Source organism: Neolamprologus multifasciatus, chromosome 10 (genome assembly GCF_963576455.1).
Source record: "Neolamprologus multifasciatus chromosome 10, fNeoMul1.2, whole genome shotgun sequence".
NCBI lineage: Eukaryota > Metazoa > Chordata > Actinopteri > Cichliformes > Cichlidae > Neolamprologus > Neolamprologus multifasciatus.
In genome coordinates this window covers 10,260,310-10,284,556 of record NC_140448.1, presented here as the reverse complement: position 1 = coordinate 10,284,556, position 24,247 = coordinate 10,260,310, and the positions used below count along the sequence as shown (strand labels likewise).

At 40.8% G+C, this 24,247-nt stretch overlaps 3 protein-coding genes and 1 long non-coding RNA gene across 5 annotated transcripts; 2 read left to right on the top strand and 2 right to left on the bottom strand.

Moving 5' to 3' along the window:
- The first annotated feature begins 394 nt into the window (after positions 1 to 394).
- Positions 395 to 1,404, top strand: LOC146509607 (uncharacterized). The gene is made up of 2 exons (XR_014876528.1): positions 395 to 666; positions 872 to 1,404. It is a non-coding gene; the product is annotated as an uncharacterized LOC146509607 (long non-coding RNA).
- An 11,189-nt stretch (positions 1,405 to 12,593) lies between these two features.
- On the top strand, positions 12,594 to 17,690 carry gng3 (guanine nucleotide binding protein (G protein), gamma 3). Its single transcript, XM_085175369.1, has 3 exons — positions 12,594 to 13,064; positions 13,915 to 14,014; positions 16,130 to 17,690. The coding sequence occupies exons 2-3, from the start codon at positions 13,916 to 13,918 to the stop codon at positions 16,256 to 16,258; spliced, it is 228 nt and encodes a 75-aa protein (XP_085031495.1). The 5' UTR covers positions 12,594 to 13,064; position 13,915; the 3' UTR covers positions 16,259 to 17,690.
- A 56-nt stretch (positions 17,691 to 17,746) lies between these two features.
- On the bottom strand, positions 17,747 to 20,987 carry banf1 (barrier to autointegration nuclear assembly factor 1). 2 transcript variants are annotated; one of them, XM_085175366.1, is made up of 3 exons: positions 20,754 to 20,987; positions 19,797 to 19,961; positions 17,747 to 19,346 (listed from the first exon to the last, which is right to left on the bottom strand). In XM_085175366.1, exons 2-3 carry the CDS (start codon positions 19,920 to 19,922, stop codon positions 19,200 to 19,202), a joined length of 273 nt encoding a protein of 90 aa, XP_085031492.1. In that variant the 5' UTR covers positions 19,923 to 19,961; positions 20,754 to 20,987; the 3' UTR covers positions 17,747 to 19,199. The 2 variants fall into 2 exon arrangements, with proteins under 2 accessions (XP_085031492.1, XP_085031493.1); XM_085175367.1 differs by having other exon boundaries at positions 19,797 to 19,936.
- A 112-nt stretch (positions 20,988 to 21,099) lies between these two features.
- prdx5 (peroxiredoxin 5) lies at positions 21,100 to 23,963 on the bottom strand. Its single transcript, XM_085175364.1, has 6 exons — positions 23,761 to 23,963; positions 22,477 to 22,611; positions 22,266 to 22,397; positions 22,073 to 22,111; positions 21,926 to 21,990; positions 21,100 to 21,429 (listed from the first exon to the last, which is right to left on the bottom strand). Exons 1-6 carry the CDS (start codon positions 23,854 to 23,856, stop codon positions 21,324 to 21,326), a joined length of 573 nt encoding a protein of 190 aa, XP_085031490.1. The 5' UTR covers positions 23,857 to 23,963; the 3' UTR covers positions 21,100 to 21,323.
- Positions 23,964 to 24,247: the final 284 nt, after the last annotated feature.

Genomic DNA, 24,247 nt, shown 5'->3' with positions numbered 1-24,247 from the left:
CCGCATGTATAGAACTGAGAGTTATATCCAGTAAAGCAAGAAAAAAAAGGTTTTGGTAAAAAGTTGCACCAAGTTATGTTTTTTCACCATTAAGTTATACTTGTACTACACGTGCACATGTATTGTTTCACATTACAGCTTTTAAAATAGTTGTAAACCTTCCCATTTCGGCTGTTGATTGGACTACATGGGTGATAACTATCTTTCATGTTCAGAATTCTCCCATAAATTTCTATTCAGGATTCTTTGAGTGCCTTATCTAATGCCTCTGCTGCCACCTGCCAGCATTGTGAGCATGTTAGCAGTCTGATGTTGTACTGCCTAGCAAACACAGACAGTATAAAAGAAGCTCCCATGATGTCCTATTGTGAAGCATTAAGCTGAATATTTTTAGTCATTTTTGACCAGGATATGTCCTTCAACGCACATATTAAACAAATATGTAAGACTGCGTTCTTCCATTTGCGCAACATCTCTAAAATTAGAAATATCCTGTCTCAGAGTGACGCTGAAAAACTAGTTCATGCATTTATTACTTCCAGGCTGGACTACTGCAATTCATTATTATCAGGATGTCCAAAAAACTCACTGAAAAGCCTTCAGTTAATCCAAAATGCTGCAGCAAGAGTACTGACAGGGACTAGAAAGAGAGAGCATATTTCTCCTGTTTTGGCTTCCCTTCATTGGCTTCCTGTTAAATCCAGAATTGAATTCAAAATCTTGCTCCTCACATACAAGGTCTTAAATAATCAGGCCCCATCTTATCTTAATGACCTTGTAGTACCATATCACCCTATTAGAGCACTTCGCTCCCGCTCTGCAGGCCTACTTGTTGTTCCTAGAGTATTTAAAAGTAGAATGGGAGGGAGAGCCTTCAGTTTTCAGGCCCCTCTTCTGTGGAACCAGCTTCCAGTTTGGATTCGGGAGACAGACACTATCTCTACTTTTAAGATTAGGCTTAAAACTTTCCTTTTTGCTAAAGCATATAGTTAGGGCTGGACCAGGTGACCCTGAATCCTCCCTTAGTTATGCTGCAATAGATGTAGGCTGCCGGGGGATTCCCATGATGCATTGAGTTTTTCCTTTCCAGTCACCTTTCTCACTCACTATGTATTAACAGACCTCTCTGTATTGAATCGTATCTGTTATTAATCTCTGTCTCTCTTCCACAGCATGTCTTTTATCCTGTCTTCCTTCTCTCACCCCAACCGGTCGCAGCAGATGGCCGCCCCTCCCTGAGCCTGGTTCTGCCGGAGGTTTCTTCCTGTTAAAAGGGAGTTTTTCCTTCCCACTGTCGCCAAAGTGCTTGCTCATAGGGGGTCATATGATTGTTGGGCTTTTCTCTGTATCTATGAAGCGCCTTGAGGCGACATTTGTTGTGATTTGGCGCTATATAAATAAAATTGAATTGAATTGAATTGAATTGAATATTTTTGGTGTTACCATCTGTGTGTTTTCGAACCAGATAGGACGAGCGAGGGGTGGATCTGACTGTGGCTCTAATAATGACCATGATTCACACGGTGATCTTCATATTTTATTCAGTATGACCTGAAACCAGCGTGTGAGCCCATTAAGTCATCAGGAAAGCTTTTACTGAGGTCGTGGACCAAACGAAGCGAGAGCTGTTTTTCCATGGAAAACTTATTGCAGTCAGAAGAGACGTTTCCTCCTCCTTATACTTTCACGTGCTCCCTTTAGGTCTCGCCACAGTGTATCATCTGCCTTGAACTCACCCTACGTCTAGCATCCTTTAACGTCACACCAACTCTCCATGTTTTCCTTCACTGCATCCATGAATCTTCTCCACTATCCCTCCTCTGCACATGCCAAACCATCCCAGCCTTGCCTCCCTAACTTTGAAAGTCTTAACACCTTTTAACTCTGTCACCTCCAGCTCAACTTGCTGTCTCTTTTTCAGTGTTACTGTCTCCAAACCAGACATCATAGCAGGTCTCACTATCGTCCCGGAAACCTTTCCTCCCAGTCTTGCTGCCCTGGCGCTTATCTCCACTCACTCCACCCTGCCTTGACTCTCTTCTTCTCTCTTTTGCCTTGTCCTTTTCTTTGGATGGTTGACCCCAGTTTTCACTGTATCTGCTCCTTGCAGCTTTACTGTTACACCTGTCTCCTTCTCATTGGCACACATGTAATCTGTTGCGTTTCTACTGATGAATCTAAACCACTACGGTGAAGATGGTGACTGCTGTCTTTGAGGCGTCAGAATGTTCGCATTGTTGCAGTTTACTCCAAAACATATCAGAGAAAACCACTATGTGATATTCAGGAAACTGGCTGTAGCGCATTCAAATATTACTCAATGGAGAATTTCCTGAATGTTTACATAGTGAAGCTTTTGTCGGACACATCTTTATCTCAGCTGCTCGCACATCTGTTGCCACCTTTAGTACAGTGTGTGGCGGTATGATGGCAACGATCTACTCGCTACAATTGCATCAGTCTCCTGAAACCAGCCTCCTGTCAAAGTGTGGGCATTTTACAAGATAGCTCATCAACCAGTGATGTGTGATGACTCAGAGGCTATTGCAACGGATGCTTTAATGTGAAAATGTCCACACAGATTTTATTTAAAAGCGCCAGCTCTTTTTACAAGCTAGAAATCATCAGACATAAATGGTCCCACAGATAATGCATTAAGCATTTTGCTCTTCGATACGAGCATTTCACCGACTGTTGAGCTGCCACACACCCAGCGTTTCAGCACCACGGCGGAATCAATGGCCCCAAATGGCTTAAAATGAAAGTCTTTTACCAACATTGTTTCAATATTTATTGATGTTAGGTTTTGTATTGTTGATTGTCATTTATGCTTAGAAATATCTACTTATATATGCTTAGAGGTGTATAATCAATTGTGTAGTGATAGGATGTGTGATCTTTAGCGGGCTGCAAAGGCTTGGTGTGGATTCCAGAGTGTTCTGGAATCCACACCTACATCCTGGGAGCATGGGAAAAGGTCGTACCTTCTCTTATTGTTTTATGGTAGGATAAACGTGGCTATATCTGTTTTAGGCTAAGTGCCTTTTGTTTAGATGAACTGGTGGACTTTCCAGACCAGTGGGTTTAGGGAAGTCATTTATGGGGTCACACTCTGACCCCCCACACACACACACACATACACACACACAATCCTTTGTTCACATGTATACCTATGTAAGATGTTATATGTTAATGACCCTATGCATATTCATGTAACCACAATAAAAGGAGTGCTATGGGGAACCTGGCTGAGAGTCTGATGGAGGTCAAGTGGTGGAACGACACTTGGCTCCAGGCAGGTCTCCCTCATGCATGAGTAACATGAAGAACTTTGCCTACTTGGTGTTCAATGCTTTTGCTGTGGTTTTAAATTGTCTCGTTCCAGCGGTGGGCCTGTGCTAGACAGACCCAACATTAATTGGTCCTTCGGAGCCGGAGCCCTAGAATTGACATTCACCGAGGGGAAAAAGAGACACGCCGAAAGACGTCAGCCAGGACGTATAGAAGTTCCTGTAGTAAAGTCCCGAGACGTGAGAATTCGTCATCGGGCCGGTGGATTAGCTGTCTGTTTTTTCTCCTCGCTGGATGGTGATTGACGGGATTCGAGATTAATGCAAGAGCAACACCAAGTAAGTACTGTAAAAAGAAGAGCGCTGTAGCTGCGCGGGTTCACGCGAGCACGGTCGCGCGGGTTTCACGCGGACCTGAGCCGTGCGGTTAATCGCAGGCTTATAAAGGAAAGAGAGCGACGGCTCCTTAGCTGCGCGGGTATACGCGAGCACGGTCGCGCGGGTTTCACGCGGACCTGAGCCGTGCGGTTAATCGCAGGCTTATAAACAAAAGAGAGCGACGCCTATGCCGTGCGGTTTCACGCAGGCAGGTGCATCTCAGTGACTGCGCGGGTACACGCGAGTCCAGGAGCTCAACGGCCGTGCGGGTTCACGCAGGCTGGGGAAAGTTATAGGCCTATCTGTGTTGTTTGTGTACGTCTGTGTCAGTTGTTAAAAGTAATCTGCATTAAGCTTAGGGTTGCTCAAATTAAGTACAATGATATATGAGATGAAGTGATATAGGTAAATATTTAAACTAAGGATGTGCATAGAGGCATTTGACCTGTGTGAAAGACTGTCGTCTTATTATGAGCCATTGCTGAGATATAGAGCACACCTGTGAAAACAACTAATATGCTGAACCCTGTATGAAACAGCTGAAAATTACATGATGGAGAAGCTGAATTGAATATGAAAGTGCAAGTCTTTGCCACTGTGGGGCAAAGCACGCAACCACTGTGTGAGGTTGTGTTGTGGTCTCTTCTGAGCTGATGAGCAAGCTACACATTTTCAGATCGGGAGCTGGCTGAGAACTCTTCAAAGAGAGGGAAACAGGACTATGATAACTATGATAACTGGAGTGTGCAGCTTTTCCGCGAGTTCAGTTTCTTCTTTCAGATGCGCAGCAGTTTTCCTGCATCTTGACTCATGTGTGTGGAGTGTTCATAGCATCAGCATCATGTTTTTGTTTATTTGTTTTGTTGGGTTGAAAATAATTAAATAAACTTGTGATCATACTTATGGATCACCATGGCACATGCCATTGGCCAAATGATTTATTTACGCAGATGAAAAAAGTGAGTGTGAATGTGTCTGACGTCACAGTGTTTTTGTGCGCTGTGTAAAAGTAATTGCCTCTGATTGTGAGAGCGGTGATTCTGCAGGTCACCAGCTATTGTAAAGAAAAAAAAAAAAGAGTGAAAAAGAGACAAAATTTACATTGTAGATGAAAAATAATCATAGGAAAAGGTTTTGTGTTGATCAGCCAAGAACAACTACAATCTCATTTTCTGCTTTTAAGAAAGGACTGTTCACAAAAACACAGAGAGAGAGTTGTGTGTGTTGATTAAGCAGTGATAATAATAATGAAAATGTCTTAGTTTGTCACTTTCAGGTGACAAGCAGACCTGAATCAATTTTCCACATGCAGCGGTCGGAAGAAAGCTATAGTTTAACATCATTGGAAACGTTCAGGCCAAGTTTTTGGCTAACTTATTTACAGCTCCATGTGTCTCTCAACCTCACAAGCAAGCTCTCACTCCCCCCTGAAGACAAGGAATGCAGCTCCAAAGAGCAATGACATGGCAGATAAAGAGACAGCAGCAGAGTCCTGAGCAAAGACTCCCGAGCAAAGAGTCCCAGCAAGCAGCAGCAGTGTGGACAAACAGCATCAGAGAAGAAGAGCAAACCCATCATCCTGCCTGATTGGATGAATGGCACTGTGTTTCCAACAAGCTGCAACTTCACTGTGCATGTGAAAAGAACGTTTGAGGAGAACTGAGGAGACTGTTGGAGTTTGACATTTGCCACCTTTGGAGTAAAATGGCAAGAAGAGTCAGTGAAACACAGGACAAAGCTGAAGGAGAACTGCCTGCTATTGGACTGTTGAAGTGGGAGAGGACAACAGTGAGAGCAGTGGTGAGAACACATAGGAATTTTGTTGTTTTCAATATGGGAAATCAAAATTTGGGTTAGCAAACCTGGGGAAAAGAAAACTGACTGCTTAAGTTGGAAAATTGTGAAGGAGTCTGAAACACTGCAAAAAAGAAACATACAAAATCACACACACAAGCAGAACATGCATTAACCCTACTAACACTTCCAAACACAAGAGAGCTCATCAAGATTAGACAACATCTTAAGCATGTGAGTTTGTTTATCATCTTGTCCAAGTCACTTAGTGTGATGAGAAGTGATGCAAAGATCAATGGACTCATAGCACATCAGTTAAGAAATGATCAAATAATAGCAGAGAAATGTGTAGGACAGGCAGCTTTAAGAACATGCCCTGCTGGAGATGCAGCTCCACAGACATTGATTAAACCTGCCTAATAACACAAACACACATGCAATGAAAGTCAGCTTGTTATCTTTCATCAGTGTTAAAATAGTGTTAATTTAACAGACACTTGTTATCAAATACTGAATTTATCCAATGCTGACAACTAACTCTCTAGGTTGCAGGACAACAGTTTAACTTTTGTGGGGAAAAAAAAAGATTCTGGTTTGACCACCCAGTAATCAGACAATAAATTTAGTTGTTACAGTAAATTGGGAGATGCTTCCTGCTTGATTGATGCAGCACAAATAATTTACTGTATGAGGGGAATTCTATTTTTGTGATAACATTTTGAACATGCATTTCTGTTGTCCTGTCATCTTAGTGGGTTAATAGCTGATATGCAAATTAGTTGATCGTTCTTAGATTGAGGAAAGGTGACTGAATTCTAGCACGAGTGAATGGGATGTGTTGGAGTCTGTTGTGTGTTGAGTGGAGACTCTAAAACACTGAGTTTCCTGTTTTGATGTGCGAGTGAATCCTGTACCTAAATACACAATTCTGAATACGTCAGAACAAACTTCTTTTGTGAAGTGCATGACAACATGTCACGTTTTATGATGAAGGGAAAAAGGAAAACTGAATAAAATGGGTGTGTGGCCTAAATGAGTGAAAGGCACAGACCTGTGGATTAAACTCCTAGCTAATAAGACGTTAGGCTTATGTTGTGTGTTGTGCAGCTGATGGTTGGTTTGGAGTGAATCTAGCTGATGATTTTTCTTTTGTTGTGAAGTTGAGCCTGCCAATTAGTATGATGGTATGATAAACCATGCTAATGGTATGATTTACCCTCCTGAGATGAGGAGCATATGTCATGACTTAACAAGGCCTTTTTATTTTTGTTACTTTCACCGTGCACTGAAAGTTTTGTTCGATAATCTCTGTTTGAGCAGATCTGCACGATTAGAACAGAAAGCGCTGTACGACACGTCGTCGAGAAAATTGTTACAAGTGAGTTTCTCCACATTAAAATGGGCTCAGGAGAAAGCCACTTATTTGGGACAATTAGAAAATGAGAGTCCCTGCCTAAAAAGGATTCAGCGATGTAATCCGATCTAAAGTTCTTCTTTTTCTTTTTGAAATGACGTCATTTTGCTGAGAGTGGAAACGTAATGCGACGATCGATTCCACTATTAGCAAAGAAAGAAAGAATGAATGTATGAATGAATGAGTGAAAGAAAAAAAAAACCTGGTTGGTAAAAGCTGACAAGGCTTGACCACTACTCAAGGTTAACCTCCACCTAGACAGGCCAAAAGGGTGGATGAATCTATGTGTGTTTCCTTTTACAGGAGCAGAAAGATGACAACAACATTCGAGGTTGCGTGACGATTTAACCTTTTAAATGCCACTTTCTGTGTCTGTGCATCTACCAGGGGTGTTATTCACCACCTTGTGTTGCTCACAGAGGAAACTGTGAGAAAGAGTGTATACATCTGCGCAGCGCTAACATTTGCATTTTCTTTTCTACAGCATTACAGTTCTTCATGTGAATTGATCATGTGATTTATACCAGGACAGCTGGTTGATGTTTTTTCCTACTACAGGATTTCTGGGTTTATGTGTGAATAAAACTGTGTTTACAGGTTATGAGTGGTGATGCTGTTACACTGTGTTTTTGGGAAAATGTGAAGGTTACTTTGACAATGTGAATAACATGTGAGAAATTTCCTGTGTTGAAAACTAGTGTCACTTCTTTCCACAGCTATGGATGGTTAACTTTATGGTCCTTTTATAGCACCTCTGGAACCTGTCGACCTGCGTCTGACCACCGGGATGGTCAATGTGTGTTGCTAATGTTTGTTTTTCTAAGAGTACATGTAGAGGATTCAGCAGAAGCGGACAAGTGACATGAGAAAAACAAATAAGAGATGCAGTGTTTATGGAATAGTTGAACATGGAGCTCATTAACTGGCCATTTTTGAGCTCCTAGTGATACATGAGTGGAGTGACTTTGCTTAAGGGAAGTCACCGATTACATTAATGTTGACTGAGTACATGGGATGATCCATGTCTGAGGCAAATTATGGTAATAATTGTAGTTTACTGATTTGAGAAAACCTGCACATGACACTTGTCTTGCTGATGTTGAATACTTTATTACTCTTATGATATAATTGTTTACAAGTGTGAAGTTTGATTTCACTTCCAGATCTTGTTTTCCAGGCCATTATGGTATGTATGCAGGCTCCTGGCAGAGCCAGTTTTTAAGCAAACTTAATATACAAAACACACTAACATTTTTTTATTGCAGGGTTGTGGAGCTACTCCAGAGGAGACACCCTGATGTTGCCTGGGACATGATCTAGCTAACCTTTTTTCTTTAAGACAGGAATCTAGGTTTGATGGGTTGACTCATGGGAGTGTCCATGAGTCAAGAGGAGGGGTCCAGGATTAACATGAAACAATGTTTTTTATGATTGTTGCAGTGATTTGTGTGATTAACAGTTCATTTATGGGTATTTTAACCTATGCAAGTGGAGCATTCAGGTTCAGATGAGGCTTTGATGGCCTATAAGTGAAGTTCACTGAACTAAAGAATGTGGTTTGATGATTGTTGACATGCTCTCCAAATAGAAGTTTTTCGTCCTAGTAAGGAAATACAGGTGCAGCAGTCAAATTATTGCTGGAAGGAATCTCCTGAGAAATCTCCAGAGGCCCAGTGAGAAACAAGAACCATTCCAGGCATGGCTGACAGTCCAGGCAGTGGTTGAGGTCAAAGGTCAAGCTGGTTGGGGCCCATCATGAGATCAGACTTTGGAGCCACAGCAAGGACCACGAAGCTGCGTTGGAATGAGAACTGTGCCAAGGGGGCTTTCCAGAGGCCAACAGAGGAGATTGTGGACAACAGACGGGCACCTGAAAGATGAGGGGAGCGTGCCAAGCTCCATCGACAGCGCAGAGGGAGTCCAAGGATGACATCATGATTCTGTGAAAAGCACAGGAACCAGAAGCTATGGTGGTGATGGCAGCAATTTCCTATGAACATCACCTAATGCTGTGCCACTGTACTGTGCATATGATGACACTCTGAAGACTGCTGGGATCTTAACAGCAGTAAGATAACTGGACCCAGCACCCTTTCCACAGAGGGGTTTTTCTGCAGAGCATGGACAATGGAGGAGTCATAAGTATCCCCCTCGCAGGACGAGGGCCTGAAGTGAGGTGATGGGGGTTGATAGAGGCCATAAAACTAGAGTGCTGAAGAGGTCTGCAGCTTTGGAGATAGCTGAGACCCATGTTGACAAACAACAAAACTAACTGGTATGTTTGAATGTCTATTCTACATAATGGGAACAACTGGAAGAGACATTTATGACGCCCTGCAGAACTTAAACCACTCTGCAGAGAGACATGTGATTTGCGCGCCCAGAGGAGCACCACCAAGCTGAGATGTTTTTGAAAATGTTAATTTCTCTTTTAACTATTAACTTAACAATTCATTTGTTTGCTCGTAGGATGCAGTTTGCCATTGGATGAGATCAATGAGGAATGGGATAACTGCTAATACATTTGTTAAACTGTGTACTTTTACAGTAATTTAGAGTGATTGACATATGCTGTGTGTAAAAATGTTTGCATTTACACTGTCAGGCATGAGGTGATCATAACTGGGAACTTTTCTAGCATAAAGGTCAAAAAGGGGGGAATGTTAGGTTTTGTATTGTTGATTGTCATTTATGCTTAGAAATATCTACTTATATATGCTTAGAGGTGTATAATCAATTGTGTAGTGATAGGATGTGTGATCTTTAGCGGGCTGCAAAGGCTTGGTGTGGATTCCAGAGTGTTCTGGAATCCACACCTACATCCTGGGAGCATGGGAAAAGGTCGTACCTTCTCTTATTGTTTTATGGTAGGATAAACGTGGCTATATCTGTTTTAGGCTAAGTGCCTTTTGTTTAGATGAACTGGTGGACTTTCCAGACCAGTGGGTTTAGGGAAGTCATTTATGGGGTCACACTCTGACCCCCCACACACACACACACATACACACACACAATCCTTTGTTCACATGTATACCTATGTAAGATGTTATATGTTAATGACCCTATGCATATTCATGTAACCACAATAAAAGGAGTGCTATGGGGAACCTGGCTGAGAGTCTGATGGAGGTCAAGTGGTGGAACGACACTTGGCTCCAGGCAGGTCTCCCTCATGCATGAGTAACATGAAGAACTTTGCCTACTTGGTGTTCAATGCTTTTGCTGTGGTTTTAAATTGTCTCGTTCCAGCGGTGGGCCTGTGCTAGACAGACCCAACAATTGACATCAACCTCGAGGCAGAGAAGTGCCCTGCGTGCTACATGCTTTCAGACAAAAACAAGGCAGTGACCGGGTCACAAGAGTTTCTCTTGAAATTGCAGTGTGTTTGGGAGGAAAGTGATTATCCCTCTTTACTTATGCAGGGAGATAACAAGACAAGATCTTATCCTCGCTGCCATTTTCTGCCTTGTTATTGAAAATGGTCCTAAATTTGTGTTTGTGTTTGCTAAAAATCATTTTTCTATCAGGTGCATAGAGTGAAGCTGCAGTAAAGACATAAGATTGGTTGTCTCTCAGCTTTGAGTCTCCAGATTCATAGGTCCCAGTGTGGCATGGCAGTAATTATGTTCAACTTAATTAAGCTTTGTTAATTATGTAAAAAGGAGTGTAATAAAAGGTCATTAAAGGCATCATTTAAAGGATGCAAAATGAAACACCGAGTTAACACCTGAAATTTTGCTAAACTGGATTTATGCACATTTTAAATTGACCTTTCACCGAGCCACACCTCTATTTTCTCCTGCATTGTTTCCCCACTTACGCTTGACACCATTTTTTTTTCTTTTCATTAGTACGGCATCAGATAATTAGCTGACTTATCTGTTGGATGTGCACCCACACTAATTATAACAGAGAATAACCTGCAGAGATGAAAGAGGAGCTCTGGTAGACCATCTGGTGAGTGCTTTAGACACGGCTCCTGCAGTCATGTAGTGGTTTGTACCTGCTGTTGCTGTTTTTTCAGAGTGTGTGCCAGCACAAAAAAACTATCATAGGGTTGAAACTGGTTCTCACAATACAAGTAATGTTACCAAATACCTGCTGGGTTCATTTCTCAGATGTGCTGCCTGAAATCGGTCTGCTCAGCAGGAAAATACATGACAGAAAAATGACCTGAAAAGCAGTGAAGTTCTACAGCTTATATTGGTATATACTGTATTCTATACCATACATGTTAAGAATGAGAACATGAACTATTTCTCTAAGTCATATCACTAAAATTTTATCAAAACAATATGGTGTGATGTATGGTTTATTATATATATAGTGCACAGCAGATGTGTTCAATCCAACATTATATGTATTGTATTCCTCTTTCCTGTGTTCTTTGTTAATGTTTTATTAGTTAGCATTAAATAGATTAGAAAAGAGCAGCAGTTATCATCATTATCATGCTATACATTTATATTAGAAAGCCACTAATGACGACACATTTTTAATGGCTTTCCTTTCAGGTTTTGATGTTGCTTCTTGCTGCTGAGATTTGATTCAATTCTGCCGGCACCATCCAGCAGATGGAGTACTTGAACCGCAGTAGCAGCTTATCTTTTCACCTTCCACCACTGTTTGCGCTGCAACAGAGTAATCAACAGTAGAATAAGTCATGTCTGCACCATATACAGTACAATAGTTAGTTGAAATTAAATTTGTGATTGTCTTCCTCCACTCTCTCTCTCTCCATGATTTCCCATCCGCGCTCCACCATTACACTGTCTAATAAAGGGAAAAGGCACGAAAATTATTATTTAAGAAGAAAACAAATAAATGAGCTATGGCCTGTAACTGGAGCTCATTTATTGCTGGTGGTTATAGGTTATGCGGGAACCACTCACACCTTACCATGGCACAAATAATGTTCACTGACATGTACAGATGTCTTTTTCCTTCTCATTTTTAAAAAGAACAAATTATTTTTAATGAATTTCACTTTGATTTGGGCAACTTTACACCAAACACAAAGTTAAAATTCTGTTCTACTGTATTATTGTTGTTGTTGTTGTTATTTCATACCAACATTCCAACTTATGGCAAGCAAAACGGACAAACTAGCTGGAACGCGATACGCCTCTCAGTAACCAGAGACCATACAAATGAAAAGATACCACAGTCGAAAAAGAGATGAGAAGGGCAGCAGCACAGCGCCATTAAAGCCAAGAAAACACTAGCATAGCAAAGATGGCGTCGGACTGCTTTTTCAAACTTCAACTCCGTGTTGTAGGTTTTCAGGCTGTCTACTCGAGTTTTTCTTAATATAATTAACGTTGCGCAATGGTCAGTATTCTATTACTTTATAGTCCAGTCTTCACTGTAGAGTTAAACACACAGAGTGGTGTTTTTTCTTCTTCTTGTACATAGCGACAGCCATAGCTGTTGTTGGCGGTGAGCTAACGGAGCTCTTAACTTCACAGCGTCTTTGGTCTAACGGCGTCGTAAAAATCTAGTTTCTGACAAAAACTACGTCCCCTCTGCCATTTTCTTTTTCTTTAACATTATAATATGTACAAATTGAGCCACTCATCTGAATTATCTGTAGCACATAATTATTTAAATGCTAGCCGACATCTCCCCAATTTAAAATGTGATGTAAACCATTGAGCCAGACTGCAGCAGTCCCCATAGCAACAGAGGAGAGGGTGGGCATCACAAATGGCACAGAGACGCATCATGATTCACACCAATGGAGCTCACGTCCCAAGCTGTGTATAGCATTTTAGCACTGAAAACTAATCCCAGACCACACAGACAACCCTGCTCCATGTCAGAGATTGAAACCTGAGAGATTCCAGTTGGCCCCAATTTCCTCAGCACAAACGTGGTACAATCCACCCACATTAGAAAACCTTTACCAATGCTCCCCCCTCCCTCTGTCTGGCAGGTACCACTCACTGCCGAGGGGGTTATCCTATCCATCCACCGCAAATCTAGCCCTCGTTGTGGCAGAATTGCAGTGCATTGGACTGTACAGAGCAGGGTACCATCCAAGCTGTTGTCTGTGAGGGGTGGGGTCCGGCTACACTCATACCACCAACCATAAGCTGACAGAGGGACACCAGAGAGGCAGAAAAAGACAGGGGAAAAAAGAGAGAGAAGAGGGGGGAAGACTGCACCTGAAGAGGAATATAATACGGGTAAGGAGAAAAGGGGGGTGGATGGAGGGAGAAGGAAAAAGACAATGAGGAAAGGTCCAGAATGGTTCAAATAGATTCGCTCCTTTGATGCTATGCTTTTTCCCCATTTCCTTCCTGCTGACAGTCCATTTAATTTCAGTCCTTTTTCCATCTGTGACACGTTTTTTTAACCATTAGTTATATTTGGGCATCATTTCGTGAATGGCTGCAGTGGTTATTTCATTCCACATTTGATATTTCTGTGCCTGTTCCCGTTCATAGTGGGAGAATCTGTGGGCTATAGTGAATGATGCTTACCATTTGGCCCAGTTTGTGTGTTGCCTTTGCATTTTTGAAAATATATGGGAATTTGATCCCATATCAGATATCAGATGACATAATGTGGCAGCTGTGCCGATTCGGTGACACAGTATTGACTGATATTTATAATATCTGGCTTCATGCTTGCGTTAAAGTCCAGCTTGCCTAAATACATAAATAATATAATGCAATTTTTGAGCACAGTTTTTTTTTGTCATATGCTACTTAAGAGCTCTATATAATGTATTTGTCTAAAAACTGGTTCTCATGTGTATTCCATTTGATTAAGCAGCTGTTATTTTAAATAATAATAATAATAATAATAATCCTCTTAATAAACCTGTAAAATGGCAATGAATAGTGCCACCATAGCTCACTGCAACATTTTTAATATTTTTCATGGCTCTAAAAATCCATTCAAAGTGAAGGATGCATGCAACACAAAAACAGTAAGATGATAAATTATTTTCTTTCATTTCAGTCAAACAAATGCACAAATCTACTGAATGCTTTTCCTGTCTCTTCTATACGTCGCCGTGTTTGCGGCTAGGATGAAAGGAGACACCCCAGTGAACAGCACCATGAGTGTCGGCCAAGCCAGGAAGCTGGTGGAGCAACTGAAGATCGAGGCTAGTTTCTGCAGGATAAAGGTGAGGCGCACGTATTTATCGTGAAGTTTGGTCCAAAACAGCACAAACAAAAGCTTTCTGCTTTAAAAAAAAATCAAGGAATTCTTTGATATGTTGTGATAAGTCAGTTCTGTCAGTCAGATGCTAATAATTGTGCCACACAAACTAAATGCAAGTTTGGTTTGAAGATTTTGTTGTAAGCGATGATGGGTAGGCAGTGAGGACCTTCTCAGATATACTTTAAGTGAAGGGTTCCCACTGGATGGTGTTTGGCTTGCATGATGTACCTAATTGCATCAAAGCCACCTTGCAGAGACACATTGCCTCTTTGTAAGAAATAATCCACGAGCGTTAAAATGAGCAGGAGGCAAACTTGTCTCATGCTACCATGAAAGTTTTAGAGATAAGCTTTATCTGCTGGCACCTCTGGCCAATAATTAGAACCTGAAGCAGAATGTTTGTCTTCGCAGAGGTCCAGCACTCTTTCAAAACCTTTGAAACATCTGGCTGTTCAATGTAAAGGTTGAAATTGTTGTTAGAGAGAGATCCACATAAGGAGCACAAGAGCTAAATAGTAATTCAGTTAACGTTCAGTTACTTTTATGTTTGCACATTTCATGCTCATATTTAGATTTTATTAAGAAAACTATCCATTCATACATACAAACATCAATCCACGGTCAATCAAAGCAATTTTGAGTCAAGTAAGTACATATTGAATTTTAATTGTTGTTGATGTGTTTGTGGTGTTACTATGTTTTATCCTCTTTACATAATCTACAGTAGTATGTCCATACAGACATATTCAAAATTTTATCCAGCTAATTTTGACCCAGTTCAGTTTTAGGTTCTGGCTACTGTGTGTGTGTGTGTGTGTGTGTGTGTGTGTGTGTGTGTGTGTGTGTGTGTGTGTGTGTGTGTGTGTGTGTGTGTGTGTTTTGGGTAAATGGGGGTAAATATTACAAGTTGTCTCAAGGTGCTTTATCTCGTGAGACAAAGGACCTACAGTACAGAATTAGAGAGAGAAACCAAACATCAGATGATTCCCTAAGAGTAAAAACTTAGTGACAGTTGAGAGAAGGAACTCAGTTTAAGCAGGAAGAGACAGAAACTGTCTCAGAAATGCACAGCCATCTGCTGAGGCTACTTGGAGCATGGGGGATAAAGAGATATCCAAAAAAACAACAACAACAACACACATTTCCACAGTGACATGGATGGACCTGGATGGAATGAGGAACACCGATAAACAGATTCTTTAAACTGGGAAAAGGATAAAGAACAGATCTTAGAAAAGAAAAGAAAAGGAAAAAAAGAGTGAGACAAGTGGGAAATACCAGCCATTGTTAAAACTATAAGCCAGTACAGTAGCGGGGTTTGTGAGGGTCCTACAAAGATTTCATGTTCTGATTGTTCCACAGTGTACCTGTGAAAATGCAAATGAGAAAGAGCAGAGGCCAAAATAATGCTCATACATATAAACGATCACAGCAAAGATAACCCAGACATACCTCAAAACAACAAGGATGAGGGTCTGAAACATCCATTGATCCTCCCATCCGTTTACTTATGTTTATCCACTTCAGGCTCATGGTGAGGCTGGAGTCTGTCCCAGCTACCATGGAGCAAAAGGTGAAGTGGACCCCGCACAGGTCACCAGTCTGTCGCATCTCTAACACAGACAACCATTCCCAGCCACTCCTATGGCCATTTTAGAATAACCAATCTAACACACACATCATGCAAACTCCACGCAGAAGGGCTGGCTGATGGATTCAAATCGAGGATTTTCTGTCTGCAATGCCACTATACCACCCGGGTTAAAAGCAGCATGCAAAAAAATCAATAACTGTCGCTATTAAAGCACCTTGAGATGACTCCTATAACAACAAGAGGCATCTCAAGGTGCTTTAAATTCATTTAATATTAATCACACAGTATTATAAGCAAGGATTTGGCGACTGTGGGGAGGAAGTCACTAAGTTCCTGATTTTACAGGGAAATTACCTGCAAATCACCAGGATCAGGGAGGGGCAGCCAGCTCCCTACTGTGACCACTCGGAGGCGGGATGAGGGGAAAGTGTAAAGGGGAAAAATGTAATTAAATGCTCTAAACCCCATCGTCTCCACCTCCAGGTATCAAAGGCAGCAGCCGACCTGATGGCGTACTGCGACGCACACGCCTGCGACGACCCCCTCATCACCCCCGTGCCCACCTCAGAGAACCCCTTCAGGGAGAAGAAGTTCTTCTGCGCTTTGCTTTGAGATAAATCAGGGATTGTTGTGATGAAAAAGTACAACTGTACAGTATGTACATCTATGTACAGTGTGTACATGTACTTCCAATCTGAATAAGACATTAATGTACTATAGTAACGTTGCATAAAAGCTGCCGATGTACAGTACATAACCAACTACAAAATGTCTTGAACTAAATTCTTATACTGCGAACATCTGTCTCAATGTTAGAGGAGGGCAAACAAGAATAATTTAACATTTAATCAATAAAGAGTTAGAAAAGTTGCTAAAAGTCTCAAGGGAAGGGGAAAAACAAAGAGCGTTCATCTGAAAGGAAACACATGCATCTCATGCTCAAATAGGTTACAAGTAACTGCCAGAAGGGACAACATGATCACCAAGTATCTTAATTCTCCACCAGTCACAGGCAACAGATTCATATTGAAACTGGGAACCTAAATTACATTAGGTCTCGGTATTATGGAGGACATGTCTCAGCTCTCCCCATTTAAATTCCCCATAAATGAGAAGACTAATGCCGCGTAATCAAACACCTTTTCATTCTTAGTCTACTCGTAGGCAGAGGTCATAACACGTATGCTCCTCTCACAAGTAGCAGCATTTTTCTTCTAATCTAATCTATTGTTGACCTTCGTCATTCACTGTTTAGCCCTGTGTTGGCAGTTACTTGTTTACAACTGGACACATGCAATTGATTTGGGGGGTTTTGGGGGTGGGGCAGGGTATTGAGATTTTAGCCTCTTCTTTTTTTTGCTCATTTCTATACTATTGCCGTAGTGTGGATGTGGACATGTGTGTATGCATAGGTGCTACTGTGAAACTTGAGCAACAATTCTGTGCATCGGATCACTGTCAAATTGAGATTTTGTAGTTAAATAGCACACACACACACACACACACACACACACACACACACAAACAAACCCAAACACATTCCAGGAGTTAAGGACTTTCAACATCTAATCTAAGCCACTAAAGTAAGACCATCTAATCGGTTATTCTGAGCCTGTCATAATAATAATTTTCTAATTCTTTAAGACATGAAAATAAAAACAAGTAAATGAAGCAGTCTTAATGTACTTTTAAGGACAAGTGTGCATCATTGTTATTTTAAATGACCAGAGGATCTCCAGAGCAGGGGTTCTTAGTGGTTTCCAGAAAAGTCATGGATCAACCAGTGTCACTTTCTCCATCTAAAGTACTGTCAGCTGTTAAGTTTCAACACCACTTTCATAAAAGGAAACGAAAAACTGCTCTTCTTCTCGTGTCCGTGACCTGGAACTTTTGGAAACGCCTCCCCCCTGCTTTGGAGCATTCAAAAAGAAAAAAAAATGAGTGACATATTTTCATCATGTTGCAAATATCAAATCTGGAGCTTTGGCAGAAAAAAGGGTAACCATGGAAACGAAGCACTGAAATAAAGCCTCCTGTCATCAAACATTTTCTGTCTCTTGGGGTGTTCTCTGATAAAATGCACAGGAAAAAAAAAACATGTTCAAATGTCATACTTGCTTTTTATTGTTTTATAATAAAAGCAATAGAAAAGCTGAAACCTTTTCACAGTCAAATGCAAACACGTGGTCCTGCGTTATAACAAAGAGCTGCTACACACTGGTTACATCTTCATACAGCTTGATAACTGGTGGTGGGTTTCAGCATTTGAACGGAAGATTAGGGAATACAGTGTGAACATGCAGTGTTGTGGACATTATACTTCTTTAGACCAAGTTAAATGTTTAAAGTAACATGCATTAAGGCATCTCATGTCTAGAAATTCAAAGACAATACATCTAGCTCTGCTATGAAGACCTGACCTAAATATCAGGCTCACTGTTGTAACAAAATGCACACAGTGTAGGATTTTCATTTAAAGCCACTCAAACCAATAAAGGATATTTTATTTGTAAGTCACATGACAGTGGATTAAGAGGGTTTCTCCGCTCTTACTCAGCTTGTAAGTTGCAGAAAGAAAAGAAAGCCTACTACTTTTAACCTACTTTAATTAGCTGCTAACATGGTTTTGCTAGATCTATCACTGTGGGTTTGGATCAGGATGATGCTGTCTGACGCTCACCAACTCGTAACTTTGCTTTCACGACCTCCACAGAAGGTTTGCATTTTTTTTTACTAGCAGCACAACTAGCTGTGATATCGAGCTTTCTAACAAACACAATATCTAAGTTACCAGCAATAGAGACACTTTTATTATTGAAAGTATTGTTTTGTTACATTGGCATCTTTATTTATATACATTTCAATCTTCAAGTCCAAACAAGCTTAGAATAGACTAGATGTAGGACTGTGGTGTGTCTTCATTTGCAAGACACAAAGTTAAAACACTTCACATACATATATATATATATATATAAAAATCTCTAAATACCAGTGTCAGTTGAATCTTCTTTTTTAGGTTTAGTTTTCAGGTTTCACATTAAATTAGCCAAATCTTCTGCCAAACAGACAATCCTTATCAAGAAATCATTGAAGCATTGTTGATGGAATTGCAGTACATGAAACTGTGATATGATGTGCTACTTAAAAAAAATGGACAACTCATATGAAACCTTCCAGTGGCATTTAAAAACAAGCAAATGGTGCAAGCAGCCCAAGAGCATCGGGTGACTACAGGTGTTAGTGTAGATTGTACAGGTAAACCATCACATTAAATAGAAAGAAATGTGCTGAAAAAGATGAAAACAAATCTTGAAGGTAAAAAGAGTTTCCCTTTAAAACTGCCATAATGAGCTTAAAGTGATAACTTCTTAACGCACTGCCAACAATGAACACACTAGAAATTTACATTTTTTAAATTTTGAACAGAAAGTACACATAGTATTCCAATAGTTGGGCCACATGGATATTATAAGCAGGGGCTGAATTAAAAGAAAATCAGAAGAGGTAATGTACAGCTTGGACTTCAGAAGTACAAAAACAAATGACTGAATGTTTATAGGAAGGCATCGCACCATTCCTTAAGACAGCCATAGCAGTCACCTTGTTGTTTGACATTTGCTCCGCAAGTGTCCTTCAGCCAATCTCGGAAAAGCTCCTCGTCTTTCTTTAGCACTAGAAACTGTCCGAGGACGACATATGCCTGTGGAAGTGGATGTGAAGACACAACACAAGAATGTAATTAAGACCGATGTGCGAGTATCTAAGAATGAGCCACATCATCTGTTCTGATAACGAGCAGATGCGGTTTTTAACTGAACCTGAAAAACTGCATAGATGAGTATTTGTTTGGGTGTGTTTGATCCAATTCATAGCTGATTTGACAAGAGAACAACTCTTCTGCGACAGCAAACGTTTACAGATGCCCAGAAGAAAAACTGCAGCTTGTTTTTCTTTACATCACAACTTCAGTTGTGCTAGTTTTCCAAAAATAAGAACTAATCTGTTAAGTTTGTGTCAGCTGTGATATACTGCTGCTGGAAGTTAAGATTATTTCATTATTATTCAAAGTAATCAATACCTACTAGGTAAAATAACTTAAAATTACTGTGTGAATAAACACACTTCAGAAGCTAATCAAAAACCAAGTCACCTTGTCAAAACCCTTATCCTCCAGTCTTTTGCCAAGGACTTCTCCGATGCCTGCCAGAGCCATCACTGGCTTCTCTCCCATGGGCTCGGCCACAAAATCTTTATGTTTTTGGGAGGTCGATGACATGGTCTCTTTGGAGTCTGTCAAATAATAGCAGGTGCTAAACTGTAATATAAACTGTAATATAAACAGATTTGACAAGTGAAAACAACACTTACCTAATTTCGTGAAAAGAGAATATTTCGTAAAATTGCAAATCTAATTTTACTTATTTTTATCAGTGACTGATAGACTGCACAGAAACTTCTTTAGACAGTAGTTGAACATGGTATGGTTTAATGTTTGGCTACTCATGTCAACTCTAGTTATGAACCAAGCCTACAGTGCGAACATATCAACAAGTGCCGTATCTTTCTCTACAGCAATGATTTAGTTTATGGAGCTCTGAGTGCTAATGATAATATATTTAACATCTGGGATTACCAACTGATCTTCATTACCGAGTAGCATCTAGTCAGACTTACCAAACACAACTACACCCGTGAAATATTTCGGCTGATGGCTTAACGTAAGTGCGGTACAAGCAGAGTTGAATTGCGCGCGCAACACATTTCAATGCTAAGCGTTTTAGCACACCGAGCTAAAGTTCACTAGCTCCAGTTTATAATACTGCCTATTTTCCTACATATCCGCAGCTTCTTGGCGGGAGATATGTCTATCTTAAAACCAGGGCTTGCTCCTAAAATAATCACAGACTATCAAGTTAATGCTGTAAAGCTAGAAATCAGGGGCTCATATTTTAGGCGCCTACAAATTAGCCTTACTTGAGCTAATGAAGCTTTAACGCTACTAATCTAATTTTTATTTTTCCTATGAAGCTCATTTACAAATAACCTCTTCCTTTGGTGCACGGTTGCGTTTATCACAACAAAAACCCACAGCTGCGTATCAACTTACCCGTTAGTGTCCCGTCCAAGCTTGATATTAACGTAGTTAGCTGAAAAGCTACGTGCTTTCGATTCGTATAAGCACCGGCGACCACAATGCAATGCGCAGGCTCTCTGCGGCTTCACGTCAAAAACCGCGTGACGTCACACGTCATTTCCTCCTGATTTTGATCTCGCAGGATAAACAGACAAACCTCTAGGGCATAACCAACTTTTAATGAGGTATTTCGATAATCTTAAATTATTATTTATCTTATTTATCTTAAATTATAATAAGCACGTCTTCATTTTTGCTTGTCACACGTTGCTGAGGTGGCAGACACTTTGTAATAAACAAGCAAAGAAAACAGTGTATATTGCTTTCAGTGTGCATTTTATTAGCTAGGGAGTAACAGTATACACAGACTGATGCACCGTCCTTAGGATTGGCTTTCATGTCGTGGTTGTGCGCATTAATCATCTTCTAAGTCAGTTTCTGACACCAACATGGCATTTGCATCAGTCTTTGGGTTGAGGAGGCGAAAGCTTAAGTGGGTTTATAACTGCAACTTTCACAGTAGCTCGGGGTGTGCGGCTTCTTTTATTCAGCTGACAAAATGCTGGAAGCCAGGCTGCAGGTCAGCCCGGTGCCATCTGGCTCCACATTGAGCTTCTTTACAACTCCGTCTTCCACCAACATAGAATATCTGAAACAACATGAAATACACACTCCAATCTACTTTAGTTAAGACAAACAAAACAAATAACAGTTATGTGGTGTGCAGTTTGTCTTTAATCAGTATGGACAGAACTAAGTTTGAAAAATCAGTAGAAACTTCAAACACTGCAGTTATCTGAAACATTTGCACAATGAATCAATTGCAGTGGTAGAGGTGCAAAAGCAGGTAATGTGCAAAAGGCTGTATGTAAAAGCATTCATTTCCACTCACTCGCTCGCTGCTCCACTCTTAAGTGAGCAGTAAAGTGATTCTGGACAGCTATAAAGTCAAAATACTGTGTCATCATAAGTGTACTGTTGTGTAGTGACAGTGTTAGCACACAGAACTGCACAGAAAGTACTTATTATGTTCAAGGCAGGAATGATTGTGGGAACGATTGTGGGGCTATAGTGCATAAACTTTCTTACTGTGCAAACTTGTTATTAATAAAATTCAGGCATTTAAGACAAACAAAAAAGGTTACCTCTTGGATCGCTTATTCCCAAGTACCTGCACGATTTGATCAATGTCAAGTAACAGGTCAACTGCCTAAGGCAAAGAAAGATGAATTAATAGTCAGTCACTAAAGCTTCAAGTAGAGCTGGAATATAAAGCAGATATTGTTTTTTACCTTTGTGAATGCTCCAGTGGGATCAGCCAGCATCCGCACCTGCAGAGGAAAAGTGGCCATAAGCTCAGCATTACTGCATCCTTAAAGTTCATTTTGGCCATTTCCCAGGTCTTTGTCCAAGACTAACATGTCACAGAGCTCTCTAATTGTTCAGAAAAGCCATCTAAATGCAGGTTGTTCAGTTGTACTCTACCTTTCCATCAGCTCCATGCTCTTTTCCCCATGCAGCCATGACAAACGCATCGTTGACAGAGATACATGCTATTTCCTGTATACCTTTATTCTTCAGTTCTGCAGCCTGCTCCACAAAACCTGGGAGGTGAGTCTGAAAACAAAAAAATAAATAAATAATAAGGTCAGCTGATTATCAATGTGCAAAGGCACTGTTAACAGTGTGGACTCACTTTGGAACAGCCAGGTGTAAATGCTCCAGGTACAGCGAAGAGGACTCCTTTCTTCCCCTTAAACAGTTGATCCATAGCCACCTTATTCCCTGGCTCCCCCTCCTGGACCTCCACTGCAGGAAGATGTTCACCCACCTGATGAGAGGCAAGATGACAATACAGAACAATGGTGACCTACATTTCACATTACTGAAGTGAGTGATACTAATGTGCATGTCCCTGGAGGACATTGCATGCACTGCTATTTGTGTTACGTTTAGCCTGCACTTACACAGAGGTGCTGCAGGATGACACAGTGGAGGTAGAGGGTTTTTTCTCTATGTACGTACGAATGATAGATACAAAAACACACCCATCTAATATTCAGCTTCTTATTTTTTAATAAACAAGGCTTGTAGGATCTTGCACGACCACTGGGAGGCGACAAATCATACAATTAGAACCCATCTGTTCTCTGATTGGATTGTTAAATTTGTGATTGACATGACATTGACCAAATAGGTTCAAAATTCGTACTTGTAACTTGAAACTTGAGTGCAGAGTTTCACACGTATTTTTTGGTTAAGTCCACAAACAAATCTTTTTTACGCACACACAAATTCTTGTTACACATACAAATCCTGATTTTCGAGTACAAAACTGATTTACAAGTACAAAATATTTATGACCACAATTTGAGCCCATAAAAAAACCAAACATAAAAGCCATAACAAGAGACAATAATCTGAACTGCAATGCACTTGAGTAACGTTATCCTACAAAAGATGGGTTAAATAACCCAATGTTGCAACGATTTGCATGGCCGTGAAGTGAATTCAGAAAAGCTGCAAGTGACCCAAATACAACATATATACTTATACTTAGGTGCACATATACTGGCCGTGATTTTGGCTGTATTTAAAACAAACAAACAAACGAAAATAGCGGAATACTGCCTTGACGGGCCTTAAAAAGTACCATGAGTGTGCATCTATAAAATAAACAAGCCCAGTCGACTAAAGAGAAGGTGAGATTGATTTACACGCAAGCTACGCACAAAACGAGTTTAACAGGTGGGGGAGGAAGGTGCGGAGACAAGCACCGACAGGACGGCTGTTATTAACAACCGATAATGATGAAGATAATGGCTGTCACGGGGACGGAATTCAAACGGATAGTTAGCATCGTGAGCTACAAATAAACAACGTCACCGCTTTATTTAACAAGTTACAGTAAAACGCACTGACACAGTCGCATTTGGCTCGTGCATGTAGAGCATACCAGCGAAACGCTCGCAAGCCTTACCTGAATCGGCATTTTGGATGTCGGAGTAATGTGCAGTAGTCTAGCGCGCTGGAGCACACGGGAACTTCTGAGTACAGCGGATGTCACGGGGAGCATTGTAGCTGTTTAGCAAGCTAGTTAGCAAGGTATTAGGAAAGCGGTTTGTGGGTTGGAGGGGTTTTATCATGCAGTGCCCGCTGCCTTAATTTCCGCTTGGACACGCCCAAAGCTCACTTGTCACTCTTACCTCGGGTTCAGTTACCTACACTGCTGTCCCACATTAGGTCTGGCTGTAGGTACGTAGTTGCCAGATTTGGGCCCGCTAAGCCTTTATTTACTGCGCCATCTGCTAGCAAACCCACATGTCTACAGTTTGGGCTAGAGACGGAAAGTAGCCCGTGGAGCTATAGCAGTTCCGATAAAGAAAAATAACTTTGCACAATGCAAGGGAAGACTTCACCAAAGTCTGGACAATGTTATATATGTGTGTCCTATAATTAAATATATC

Coding starts and splice junctions, on each gene's coding strand:
- gng3 (XM_085175369.1), top strand. CDS start 13,916: ATGAAAGGAGACACCCCAGTGAACAGCACCATGAGTGTCGGCCAAGCC. Junction 14,015..16,129: donor CTAGTTTCTGCAGGATAAAG/GTGAGGCGCACG, acceptor CTCCACCTCCAG/GTATCAAAGGCAGCAGCCGA.
- banf1 (XM_085175366.1), bottom strand. CDS start 19,922: ATGTCATCGACCTCCCAAAAACATAAAGATTTTGTGGCCGAGCCCATG. Junction 19,347..19,796: donor AGGATAAGGGTTTTGACAAG/GTGACTTGGTTT, acceptor CCACTTCCACAG/GCATATGTCGTCCTCGGACA.
- prdx5 (XM_085175364.1), bottom strand. CDS start 23,856: ATGCTCCCCGTGACATCCGCTGTACTCAGAAGTTCCCGTGTGCTCCAG. Junction 22,112..22,265: donor AGCATGGAGCTGATGGAAAG/GTAGAGTACAAC, acceptor TTTCCTCTGCAG/GTGCGGATGCTGGCTGATCC. Junction 21,430..21,925: donor GGGAATAAGCGATCCAAGAG/GTAACCTTTTTT, acceptor ATGTTGTTTCAG/ATATTCTATGTTGGTGGAAG.